The sequence below is a fragment of the Mustelus asterias genome, chromosome 10, assembly GCF_964213995.1.
Source record: "Mustelus asterias chromosome 10, sMusAst1.hap1.1, whole genome shotgun sequence".
In the NCBI taxonomy this organism is placed as follows: domain Eukaryota; kingdom Metazoa; phylum Chordata; class Chondrichthyes; order Carcharhiniformes; family Triakidae; genus Mustelus; species Mustelus asterias.
Window position 1 is genome coordinate 90,343,549 of NC_135810.1, and position 14,100 is coordinate 90,357,648.

Here is a 14,100-nt window from a genome sequence, read left to right on the forward strand (position 1 = left end):
ATGACCATGGCCATAAACGTATATGCATCTGGCTTCTTCTAGGCTGCAGCTGATGTATTTGCAACATCGTGCAGTTTGCTGTCCACTGTTGCACAAAGGAGTTTACAAAGGCTGCCCATTCAGAGAGAGCGGGCTGCATTATACTCTCAGAGAGCAGCAGGCAGAGTGAGCGCATGGCTTTGTAGGGGTTGCAAGTTTCCTTATGCTGTAGGGTACAACTGACAGCTCCCACCATTTCTTCCTGTATACCCTGTCCTACAATGTGGTTACTGCAAGGGGCCTATAAACCACTCCTATAAGTGACTTCTTATCTTTATAATTTCTCATCTCCACCCACACTGATTTTACATCTTGATCTCCAAAATTAAGGTCACCTCTATCATATGAATGTCTTCCCTAATTAACAGAGCTACATCTCCACTTTAGCCTATCTTCCTGTCCTTCCTAAATGACATTACTTTGGGAGAGCCACATGTCAACTCTGCTCTCTGCTGCAATAGGAAACGATTTCACTCCCACAACATCCAGCTGGTGTTTCCATAAACTGTGAATCATACAAGTCAATGCCTAATGCTCTGGCATCAGTAATGATGCCTTCATTCTGGAACATTCTATTGTGCCCATCTGCATTTGAGATACCACAACAAACCAGAGCTTGGTTTCTGGATAACAAGGGATATCCTCTGATGATATACCTGAAGAACTGATACACAACCCTCGGACACATGCAGAGCATACATTTAATGATAAGCATGCTGCCACTTGAAATATAAGAAGTGAAACAACAGGCTCAAGTTGTGCCATTGTCACGGGTCCCACTGATAGGTCCAAAAGCAAGGGGTCAACTCTGCTTCAGTGGTCTGTGTTACCAGAGCTTCATCTTGTCAGTGGCAGCCAACCACAGGGGCAGTTGTCCCTATTTAGATTGGTCCTCTGCCCCCAGGAGTTGCCAGCTAATTGGAGGCCTGGCAGTTCAGCGGTCTCAGCAGTGCCATCAGGAACAGTGGCCACCCTTGGCACTGCACCTGGAAGAAGAGGACACGATGGAAGGCCTGCACACTCACAACCAAGTAAGAGGGGTCTTGGGTCACCAACAGTCAGGCAGGCCTTGGTGAAGGGGCAGTAGTTTGTGAGGGCAAGTGGTACTGTTGCCATGGGGACAACCATTGCCGCCCAAAAAAGTGTCCAAATAGGTGAGTCCCCATCCCCTGAGCCCATTGGGTAGCCATCAGAGTCCACTTGGTGGTTTCCTCTGATACCATCCTTGCCCCCTGCATTGTCTGCAGGCCATTCCCTACTTGTTTCTCCACATGTCGATCCCATCTCTCATCTACCCTCTAATCTACATCCAGTGTCAACATCTGAACTGATAGCTTTGAGTGTGAAATTAAGTGATAGTGCTGTGCCTTCAGAATCACTCTCTTCTTGGTGTTCGTGCATTGCCTGGTCAGGTTGCATCCTTTGGGTATCTGAAAGGAACAAGGCACAAGGGCATGGAGAACACAAGAGGTACATGCTCACGCCATCTTGGTTTATAAATCAGAATAGATTGTGAGATTAGGGGGTTATAGGATACACGAAGGAGAATTAGGTATAAATATATTGAAACATTGGTGATTCCAGCCCTCCTACTAACTAGGCCTCAGCAATGAGTGTCCCAATAATGACCAGAACTACCTCCTCTTCAGAGGTTAGGCCATGCAGGTGTCAGTAAGTCTTGTAGAAAAGAAGGAAGTTTGCACTAAGTTTCATGCAATCTGTTTGGCTGATGTGGCTGTCATGGTGGAATGCCTTGTGGCGTGTGCAAGGTGAAATGTGGGTCTGGTTTGCAGCAAGGGTCAGTGTGCAAGGGCAAGGTAAAGTTTATGAATGTTAGATAAGACTCGTGATTGCTAGAGATTGTTGGTGGATACGTGATGGGAAGTGGGACATTGACCTTCACAGCTGTCTGCTCCCGTTGCATTTTGACTGTGCATCTGGGTGGCCTCTTTCCCCTATGGATGTATGACACCCCTCCACATTGCCACTTCCTCCACCACAACACCAAATACAGCCAAACCCACTCACTCCCCTGTTGTGCCATAGAACCATAGTATCCTTACTGTGCAGAAAGAGGCCATTCGGCCCTTGAGTCTGCACCGACTCTCTGAAAGAGCATCTCATCCATCCCCTCCACCCTACATCCATAGCCTTTGCATTTAACATGGTTAATCGACCTAGCCTATACAATTCCTCACTCCTTCCCAGATCAGATTATTTTCAATCATGACTCTCAGCCACCATCCATCTCTTAGAAGGCTGATGATCTTTAGGTTATTCTAGCCATTCATGATTTTGGCTGAGGTCTCCAGTTAGTGCTGACTAAATGGAGAAACCATTCAAAAGATCAGGTTGCTAAAGTTGGTGAGCCGCCTGCATTGAAATCAATGGGTGCACGTGGGTCGTGCATCATGATCCCTGTGTCAGTTTTCAGAGGCTATCCAATTTAGTGCCCATGTTCTTTCCTTCCTTATCCTAAATTTCTTCAGTGACTCTTTAAGAAAAACAGAAACATTGGAATTGGATTGTGTTCCCTTTTTAACCATTTTCACATTGCCCCAGACCTGGTCCAGTGCCAATGGGTTTCCCAAGTTTCGATCCTGTACAGCTGCTTTCAAATAAAATGTCAAAGCTGCCAGGACTCAACAAGGCCACCCACCAGCAGGACCCATGGCAACCATCTGTGCAAGACCTGCACTGAGGGAACTAAGCTGTGCCAGCACAGTATGGAAGCATTCTTTGATTTACACACATTACTCGTTGATGAAGAACTGTCATGAACCCATACCTCCTCCACACATTTCTAATGTTCCCTTCTTTCCCTGTTCCCTCCCAACCTCACAACAGGATTTTAGAATCAAGAGGAGGCTCCGAACCTATTCTTGCACAAGAGTCCTCTGATGCCTTGTTACATCACTGAATAGTTTCTCTGGTTTCTTGTCCTAAATTTCATAAGCATCTCATCTTATGTCCGCGTTTCCTTGTTTTAGACATCACATTCATTTGGACTTGTTTCAATGCATTCCATTCCATTTTTTCCCAATGTTTCAATGGTGGGGGGAGCCCAGAACTAGCGGTCATAGTTTGAGGATAAGGGGTAAACCTTTTAGAACTGAGGTGAGGAGAAATTTCTTCACCCAGAGGGTGGTGGAAGTGTGGAATTCACTGCCACAGAACGTAGTTGAGGCCAAAACATTGTCTGATTTCAAGAAGGGACAAAAGGGATCAAGGGATATGGTGGAAGGGGGGATCAGGATATTGAATTTGATGATCAGCCATGATCAAAATGAATGGCGGAGCAGGCTCATAGGGCCAAATGGTCCACTCCTGCTTCTAGTTTCTATCTTTCTATGCTTCATATTTTCCAAATCAACCATCAAATTACCCCATAATTACCATTATTCTAAAGTAAACAGCTTCATTTTTGATTCTGGGCCCACGAGGATCTTTGGTGTTGGTAATTGGTTGTTCATTTGTAGCAAATCATTAAGGGCTCTAAAACGATACAAGCACAAAATGTTCCTACTTTAGTTGGGCTACTTGCTGTAACGATTGGAATTGAGGTAAACTTTCCATTACTAAATAACTATAGTGCTCTACACAAGTTATTACATTGTCTGTCACCAAGGACACTATGTCACCACTGAATTTCCTGTTCAGCTTATAATTATTGCATTTTTCTGTGCAGACAGATGGTAGAATATATGCCAGTTTGAGATGAAGATGGTATAATGAGTGAAAGGATAAGCTTAACACTTGCATCATGCATTAATCCATTTCCAGAATGAAAAGGACAAATGTGGAGTAAAAGTCAAAGTCAGGCTTTCTTCACAGTTATACCTTAGCTTTAGATATTCATATTTCCAGAAGAATATACGTGGCCTGGAGAAACAATTAAGATATTTCTGAGAAAGTCTGAACAGAATAAGAAAATTAAAATCATGTGTTGTGGAAAAGACTACAGGCAAATATAAGATAAATGTTAAGGTTTTAAAGGCAGTAGACAAGTTGCATGTTATAGTGAGTTTTGAACGATTGTTAAACTAATGATGCCATTATGTCACTCATTATTGCTGCTGTTGTTAATGATTCATAGGAGGGCTGTCGATGTTTGTTAAACAAATAATAAGATAACTGATGACTCCATGTTGCTAAGCAAACTGTATCATTGTAGCCCCATTTATGAATTCATTTGATCCCATGAGAGAGAGTAAAGGAGATTTTGTTAAATTATTGAAAACTTAGATGAAGGGCCAAGCTCCTTCAAGAACAACATCATCATAGTTCATAGAATTATAGAATCCCTAATGCAGAAAGAGGCCATTTGGCCCATCGAGCCTGCACCGACAACAATCCCACCCAGGCCCTATCCCCCCATGTATTTACTGTTCTAATCCTCCTGACACTAAGAGGCAATTTAGCATGGCCAATTCACCAAACCCACACATCTTTGGACTGTGGGAGGAGGAAACCCACACAGACACAGGGAGAATGTGCAAACTCACACACATAGTAACCCGAGACTGGAATTGAACCCGGGTCCCTGGTGCTGTGAGGCAGCAGTGCTAGCCACTGTGCCACTGTGCCGTCCCATTAAAAAGGGATAAAGCAACAAAACCTAAACAGATGACATCTAGCCAATTCCAGTTTTGTTCTGTGTGCCTGTGCAGGAATTAGGTAAATGTACCAATAATATTAGGTCCACACATTTGAATATTCTCTGGCACAACTGAGAATTGATGTAGTGCTTAACATGCACATAATGTTTCTTGTCTACTTTGGGAGGTTCAAATATTACTCAAGTCTCCTGAGTATTTTCTGTGAATATGTTTGAGTGAGGGTGGAAGATCTCAAGTCATTCTTCTGAAAATGTGGAGGGAATCTAAGCTTTTTAAAAGATAGATTTTGAGTGGAACAGAAACATTTCCACATTCTTGTACACCTAGCAGCGCAACATTCAACCTCTAGACCCAGGGCCACATGAGATCCATGTGTTTGACCATCAAAGTCAAGGCAATTTAGTCCTAGGCATGCTTATAATTATTTGTGTGTTTGAGGGTTTGGAAAGAGCTGTTTCCAGTGTCCTCATGAATGGACAAATCTTAAATCAAAAACCCAAGTATTTGTGGTATCAGCAATTTGAGATACTTTTAAATTCATTAGTTTTACTTGGTGCCCAATTTACATGGTGCCCATGTTAATACCATAATGTCCTGTGCTTTGGAGGTTTATTTTTACAAGGCCCTAACATGTATAATGAATTCTATAACAGTCCACTTTAGTATTGTTAATATTTTTAGTTTAGTTTTGTGGAATAACTTTCACTTTTAGCTCTGCCAAAAAGATGACAGTGGAGATATGTCCACCAGTAATAACCACTGCTTGTTGAAGTCAGTGGAAAGTAAACTTGGTTGAAATGCATAATAGACAGATGGTTCACTACTGTCATCACTCCAAAGAATTTGTCTTTAACAGACATGTTTCAAATGTAAACTGTTTCACAACAATAACTTGCATTTAAATAGCACCTTTCACATTGTACAACGTCTCAAGTTAATTACTCTTTGCTATATTTCCATGTTTTGTGCCAACTGCAATCTTTAAAATTGTGCTCACTATAGCCAATTCCCGATCAATAATATATATCCTAATATGGGCAAAGGTCCTAAACCCTGTGGAATGCCATTTATACTTTTCTCCAGGCTATCTGTCCTCTGCTTCATGCATTTTTGCCTGAATGATGCATATTAGGAGACACTTATTGAAATAGGTGTTGTTATATCACATGATAATCCATCAGATTGGCTGCAGCTTCTAATCAATGTATCTTTAATTTCATGGATCACAATTTGCTTTTGCTGTTGCATGTCTTCCTCATAGGCAGTGGACACAAAGCTCTTAAAATCAGACTTAACTCTGAAAATCCTGTCAATATCTTTAGGTAACCTTCTATGTCTCAACAATAACACATCTGTGACTGATTCCTGGCAATGTTAATGGTTTTCAAAAAGGCAGTTGCCATTTTTCAAATACTAATATTAAGCATATAAAATGCCTTTAAGCTTCATTGCCATTTATTTGTGATTTTGCTTCATATTGACCTAATGGCAAAGATCCCGCGAAATGGTGGCGATTCTCCATCCCCCCTTTGTTCATATTTTACTTGATGCTAATTTTCTCTCTCTCAATTTTCCAGTTTCTTTTTTAGTGATTCCATCTGTTTACAAGGTGCTCTACCAGCTGCCATCTGTAATTTTTCAGTGACAGCAATGTTTTAATAATTTTTTGGGGGATGATAAAGTAATATTTCAGAAATTTTGTCAGTTACATTTTTTACATTGGTGCCCATGTTAATACTGAGCTTTGGAGGTTTATTTTTACAAGGCCGTAACATGTACAAAAAATTCTATAACAGTCCACTCTAATATTGTTAATATTTTTACATATTTGGTTCTTTAACACATCCTCTGCTCTTCTAAGTTTTGATTCCAGCAAAAACTCAGTTTCAATATGTTATTCCTTGTGTCTTTCAATGTTCTAGAGGTGTATAGAATTTCAACTATCTATCAATTTACATGTTCAGGAATTTTCACAGCACCTTTACACATTTCATTGTCCAGATCAAACTGATAAATAAAAGTTAAAATGCAAAGACAGAATGGGGAAAGAAAGAAAGATATGATCTGGAACTAAGCCAGAATATGTAAAATGCTTCCCTGCTCCCATCATTATCTCTTCCCATCCTATTAGGCCTGTTGCCTGGTGCACACTACCAGGGTGCCAGGCTGGCAGTGCCAGGGTGCCCAGTGGGCACTGTCAGGGTGCCAGACTGGCAGTGCCAGGGTGCCCAGTGGGCAGTGCCAGGGTGCTAGGCTGGCATTGCCATAGTCCCAGGAAGGCACTGCCCAAGGGGCACTGCCTCCCTGCCCCCAGCCACCCCGGGGGCCTCAATGGTTTCCGATCCAAGCGGAGAGGTCATCACATCAGATGTCCATTGCTGGGGACCATACGTGATGCTTGCCAGTGAGGACCTCCACCAGCGAGGCTGTTAAGGCAAGTGAGCCTGGGCTTGCTAATAATATTGAAATGCAGCTTTAAATATTTAAATCAGCCTTGTGCACTTTCTGGGCAATCTATAGCCGGTAAGACTGCGAGAGACAAGAAACCGAGCGTGAATCCAGTTTCTCGCCTCTCTCGTGATATTCCCATCTCGCCTCACCAATCAACTGGTGTGATGAGCAGTAAGATCTCCGCCTATCTCTTGAATAATAAATTGCTGTGAAAATCTCCATTCAGTATGGTCCACCTTGTGGCAGTCAACTTCCTTGCCACTGGTAGCTTCCAGGTTTAAATTAATAGGTTCAGTTTACAAAGCCATTAAACATGTCCATTGCTCCATCATAGCCACTGGTAAATCAATCTTAGCATTTTTCTGTTGTTGATTGTGTGTCTGACATGTATAGAAATCCATGTTTAAGAGACTCCAAACCAAATGACTGAAAAATCCACACACTTCAAAATCACAGAATTGTTCTGGTGCAGGAGGAGACCATTTGGCCCATTGTGTCTGCACTGACTCTCCAAATGAGCTTCATTAGTGCCATTCTCCTGCCTTTTCCCTGTACGCCTGCATATTGGTTCTTTTCAAATAATCATCTAATACCCTCTTGAATGCCTCCTTTGAAACCTTTAGTTTCTTTATGCCTTACAGATATGCAGACTCATTCTCTCCAACCTCACTTGATTTGTTTATGCCCCTTGCTACTCATTACTCCCATTTATACTATTTATTGCTCTTTCTAACTCAGTGATATCTACAAACTTAGCCATACAATTCTCCCTCTGAAAGTGGAGGCACCAGTACAGATCTCTGGCAAATGCAATTCGTCACATTCTGCCAAGTTCAAATAGGTTACATTGATATTTTTATATATTTGTACTTTCAAATTTCACTTTTATCATATAGATAACATTGTATGCAGAAACTTATTTTACTGTTCATTTGATTATATGGATAACTTTTCTGAAATGTGCCATTCAAATAATGATATGCTAAAAAGTAACGATTTCAGTGGTCTAATTTGCATCTTCATGCATCATGATGAGGAAGCAAGATTAATATATCATTCGAGGTAATTGCTGGACATGTGTTTTGATGAAAGAACTAACTGAAGTACCATTCCTCCAGCTCTTGATTGAGTGGTTCTATTGTCAATATGGTGGATTTTTTAGAAAGTGGTATTTATTTACCTATTCGTTGAGTTCTGACCACCGGCTGATGCTTTGATGGATATCTGTTGTCTATTGATCTATTCGTGGGTATAAAGAACAGGATTCATTCAACAGCATAGAAATCGAGACTTGTCTATCTATTCTTGTATCATTGCTCACCGTAAATTAATGTGTCGCTTCATTCATTCATGGGATGTGGGCTAGGCCAGCATTTATTGTCCATCCCTAAATGCTATTGAGAAGGCGATGGTGAGTCGCCTTCTTCAGCTGCTGTGAGGGAGTTCCATGAATTTGACTCAAAGGCAGGGGAGGGACAGCAATATATTTGCAAGTGTGTGACTTGGAGGTGAAAGTGTCCCTCAGTGTGAATTATTTTTAGAATACTTTGCCCGTGCAATAATGCTAAAAGACGTGACTATTGACTGTAGGGCTGCCCCGCCATTTATCATTGGTTAGAGTTTGATCTGGCAGGCCAGTGATGGGGGAATTCTAAGGTATCCCTGGGGGAACTCTAAGGTATCCCTGATTCCGCTGCATGCATCCTGCATGGTTTGAAATGTGTCCAAGTGACAGTATCTGCAAGTTATCCCACCGCTCAATCTAATGATATGAAAGTGGGGGGCGGGTCATTGCATGAAGCACATGCTCTTGTGGGGGCACTGCTAACTGCGGAGATCCCTTTAATACATGCACTGTCTGTGTGTCTGGGCTTGAATCTTGTTACTGTGTGACGTCGGTGCAGTGATTCAGCTGCTCGCCTTCACACATGCGGCGATTCACTGCCAGCTCATTCAGAGATGTACCGCACCGGCCAGGCCAGGACAGCAGCAACAACAGAAGCAGCGGCAGCAACATCTGGCCACGCACAAAGGCTCTGAGCCGGTATTTGAATAACCGGGGCGACGCTCTCTGCTCCTGCGGCGGGGGTGGAGAGGGGGGCGGGGGGCGGGGGGTGCTGGTGCTGTGTGATGAGACTTTGAGGACAGGAGACACGGGAAATACAAGGAGAGATGGTGCAGTAATAAGGAGCACATGTGGGCTTTGCTTCAGATAGGCAAGGTAACCTGCAGAGTCTGATTATTATTTGTACATTTTATTTTCATTTTTCGATGGCACAATTCATTGTAATAGTTATTTTGTTACAGGTAATTGTTGAGGTGTGTGTGCATGTCTGTGTGTATATCTATGTGTATGTCTGTATATGTGTGTATATCTATGTATGTGTATATCTGTGTATATATCTATGATTGCATGCACATATGTATGTGTAGATCCAATAATCTGCGAATGTTATTTCCAGTTGTTATTTACAGAAAGTGCTTTATTTTATTTCACGCAAATGTTGGGTGTTTGCAGTAACCCAGAATGTTGTCTTTGTCAGCGTTAGGGCGAAAAGAGAAGAGAATGAACGGAGATTTCCAAAATACATCTGGTGAACATGGTCGCTGGGTGGCCCAGGCTGGAGACAACAGCTCGGCAGCCGTGTCCTCCGTGCTCCCCTTCACGGAGAGCGTCAATCCCTGGGACATCGTCCTGTGCACCTCAGGTACGGTCATCTCGTGTGAAAACGCCGTGGTGGTGGTGACTATCTTCCACAGCCCCAGCCTGCGAGCCCCCATGTTCGTGCTGATCGGCAGCCTGGCCGTGGCGGACCTGCTAGCGGGCGTGGGGCTGATCGCCAACTTCGCCTTCGCCTACCTGCTGCAGTCCGAGGCGGCCAGGCTGGTGACCGTGGGGCTGGTGGTCGCCTCCTTCTCCGCCTCCATCTGCAGCCTGATGGCCATCACCATCGACCGCTACCTCTCTCTCTACTACGCCTTGACTTACAACTCGGAGAGGACGGTGACTTTTACCTACATCATGCTGATCGTGCTGTGGGGGGTGTCTTCCTGCCTGGGCTTTCTGCCCCTGCTGGGCTGGAACTGCTTGAGAGACGAGTCCACGTGTAGTGTGATCAAACCCCTGACCAAAAACAACGTGGCCGTCCTGTCAGTCTCCTTCCTGCTCATGTTCGCGATGATGCTACAGCTCTACATCCAGATCTGCAAGATTGTGATGAGGCACGCCCATCAGATCGCCCTGCAGCATCATTTCCTGGCCACGTCCCACTATGTGACCACCAGGAAAGGGGTCTCCACCTTAGCCATCATCCTGGGCACCTTCGCCGCCTGCTGGATGCCTTTCACCGTTTACTGCCTGATCGCGGACTACACCTACCCCTCCATCTACACTTACGCCACCTTGCTGCCAGCCACCTACAACTCCATCATTAACCCTGTCATCTACGCCTTCCGCAACCAGGAGATCCAGAAGGCGCTCTGGCTCATCTGCTGCGGCTGCATCCCCCCCAACATACTGCTCCGAGCCCGCTCCCCCAGCGACGTTTAATGAATGAACCGCTTGGGAGGCGCCAGTTTCAAGGACGGGGGATAAAAGAACAGTTACACGTTTCTCAGGCAATTCCCCCATGGCTGTCGACGCACCGTAACTTATCCCACTTCCATGCTTCTTAACAACTCTTCAGGTAACTCCTCCGGGGCTGGGGAGTGTCTGATCACCCAGCCGGAATGATATCTCTGAACTCAGACAGCAGTGTTACAAATAGAATGTGCTGGGTGTGGGTCGTAACTCTCAATTTTATTTCCTTTTTCTCTGAATGTCATTTACCATGCAATATTTAGCTTTAAAATATGAAGATTAACACAAAAAAGGGTTACTGTGGTTAATGTTTCTGCGTTACTGATGGTTTAATGTATAAATATTACCTTTCTATGGGGGGGGGGGGGATGTCATTAATTTTAAGTTACTTGGAGGCAGTTTTCTCCATTAGTAAAATATGAGCTGGTTTAATTTATGTTAGATGGTCCTTACAGCAATACCGCAAGAAACCGCTGCATATATTCACCGGGAGTTTCAACACCTTGATGTTTGAGTGTGAAAGATATTAAATATAGTAGATTGTCAAGATGATGTATTATGCTTTCAATAAATGGAGGTTAGAAAGACACAATACCAATATCAGTGCGCTTGAACATTTTAAGTATGCCTTAGTCTCCGAATAGTTTCAATATGTGAGCAGCATAACACTATACTTGAGATGTGAAATGGCCTGAGACTGACTTTATTTTCCTATTCGTTTGGCTATAGTTTTGAGAAATTTATTGTTAAGGCATAGGAGCAGAATTAGGCCACTCGGCCCATCGAGTCTGCTCCGCCATTAAGTCATGGCTGATATTTTTCTCATCCCCATTCTCCTGCCTTTTCCCCGTAACCCCTGATCCCCTTATTAATCAAACTGTTAAAACCAATAACTGAATTTATGGAAGGGTCATACAGCCCAGAAAAGGCCCTTTGGCCCATCATTGTGGCTGTTGGGGGGAGAGTGAAGCACCTTTAAAAAAATTATTGAATCCGAGTTAGAATTTAGTGTTACCTATATTCCATGTAGACTTCATGCACCTTCTCACTAAATCAAATAAATTATAGTTGTTAAAACCCGGCACACTTCGCACTGAGGGTTTGATACCAATGACTAATTTGTCCCATTCAGCAGCAGCCATTGCAAAAATGACTTTTTAAAAAAAAAGAAAGCTTCAAGATGTTGAGAAAGTTATGCTGCCACCTATTTGTATTTGAACATTTTTTTCCATCCTAACCTTGAATTAACAAATTCCATGGGAATTCTAATCCCCTCTCGATTGTATCAAGAAAATAATTTCATAAAATAATCTGTATTCCGTCGAAGGAATCACACATAATACATACAACATGATAAAAATGTTATTTAAAAACCACTAAAACATTGTTATTAAGTCACTGTGTTGCACTTTATTTCACATGTGGTGATGTTTTCATGCACACATATACACAGGTTCTGGGTCATTGGCACTTCACAGACCACATCATTTATTTCCCTACAGTACAGTTCTTTCCATCTTTGAACAACTGAAAATTGGCAGCAACAATTACTTTTTATAGTAAGTAATGAAAGTGCAAGGTTATAAATAGTGTTTGTAAATACAGAAAAGACTTAAGTCTCACCTAACATCTAGGCCCAATTCTTCTGATCAGGGTCAGGACCCCCTATTTTTGACCCTGATCAGACAAAAAAGTACAGATTTACCTCCCTCCAATTTTTCTGGCCAGTCTTCCTATAGCGGATGCGGCAGAACTCAGTCAATGCTGGACACCCCAGAGACATCAGGGAGAGAATCCACGCAGAAGTCACACCTCCCAGCTGGTACTAGCTGCCATATTTTGGTTTCATTAACACACTGAAATGCTTTGGGACATTTGCACAGCTACTCAGTGTTTTAGTGAATGAGTTTTGTAGGGTGAGTGTGTAAGGGGGTAGAGTGGGTGAGGTAAGTGGGTGAGGGAGTAGGTGGGTGTTAAGTGGTCGGGGAAGAGTTGGGTGGTGGGGCTAATCAGGTTGGGTTAGGGAAGTTGGTTGAGGGAGGAGTCGAGTGGTGGGGGCTGGTCAGGTTGATTCAGGGATGTTGGGGGTCAGTGGGGTGTTGGGTTGTGGATGTAGTCAGATTGGGGTGGGTAGGGTTCAGTGGGGGTGTTGGGGCATTAAGAGGATAGTTGGTGGGGGGGGGGGGGGGTGCAGTTTAATTGTTATCCTGGAGGTAGGCTTGTTTTTTGCCTGACTTGGGAAGTAAGGCAAATACGTCGGAATGTCTGATGTCTCTAACTCTAATTTGTAGTTAGAAACTTTTTTGGAAGGCCCTGGGGAGCAGGGGAGTTGCCCATCAGAGGTTCAGACTTTCTGGACAATTCCCACAGAGTCAATAGTTTGGGCTTCTGCAGCGGATCACTGAGGGGTATGTCAGACCCCCACAATCTGGAGATTAGAAGATCTGGGCCCTAATGTCAGGGCTGAGAAGGAGTTAGCTGTTGTCTATTTGTAGCTATCAAAATGCAACTGAACAATAAATGTAAGAGCACGGTGTTTATGTGGAAATGTGTTTTTTATATATTAATAGTGAAATGCACTTTATTTTGGCAAAAATGGCACAATCATGTTGTATAGAAAAGGAAATGGCACTGAATCTCCTTTCATTTTTCTTTTTATCATTTGGATGAAAGTAATTTTCATTGTAAATTGTTCTTAATTTTGTAGACATAAAATGTGATGAAATAAAGTCATTTCTTAACGAATTGTGTTACATTCACTGTGTGAGACACAGTTGAGAAAGGCAGATCCTCAGTGCAATATTAGGAAGTGAGCATATCCCTGCATTTTCTCACCATGTGAGATCCAAGTACAAATATGCATCAAAGGGAAGATGACAAGCGGAGATCACATTGGGACAGAGGAAAAGCAGAGGTAAGTTGCTCCAGTCAGGTCGTGCACCTCCTTTCAGTATTCAAAGCAAAGTTCCATCACCGCCTTAGATAGGCAATAAAATGCAGCTTTATCAGTGTCAGCCACACACTGAGAAAATAAATCACCAAATTATTCTTAGAAGAACTTTGCTTCTGCGATTGATTGCTTTGAATTTTACTGAATGCTCTTCTCGCATTATTCTTCAACAAATTATATTCAGTTCTTGTCAGCATAGTTTTCTTAATATATTTTTGTTAAATTTGTGCTTATAAAGGGGAACAATGTTAGGAATGGAAAATAAAACACATTTCCTTTCAGGCAATCTTTGCAGGTAGGTGGAGCATGGATAGATTCCCACAAATCTTCCTCTGTTCTCCAAGAGCAAAGTATCTGAAACACAAAATGCAGACTGGTACTTTCTCTTGCACCAGTGACATCTTTTCTCATACATGCTGTGCAGCCTCGCTGAGTTAGACTGGCAATTCATTTCAGATTAT

General features: G+C 42.9%; 1 protein-coding gene across 1 annotated transcript; it reads left to right on the plus strand.

Moving 5' to 3' along the window:
- Nucleotides 1–9,675: 9,675 nt before the first annotated feature.
- Nucleotides 9,676–10,659, plus strand: gpr12 (G protein-coupled receptor 12). The gene has a single exon (XM_078222841.1). The coding sequence runs from the start codon at nucleotides 9,676–9,678 to the stop codon at nucleotides 10,657–10,659; it is 984 nt and encodes a 327-aa protein (XP_078078967.1).
- The last annotated feature ends 3,441 nt before the right edge of the window (nucleotides 10,660–14,100 follow it).

What these genes read in the sequence shown, in the direction of transcription:
- gpr12 (XM_078222841.1), top strand. Translation starts at nt 9,676, where the DNA reads ATGAACGGAGATTTCCAAAATACATCTGGTGAACATGGTCGCTGGGTG.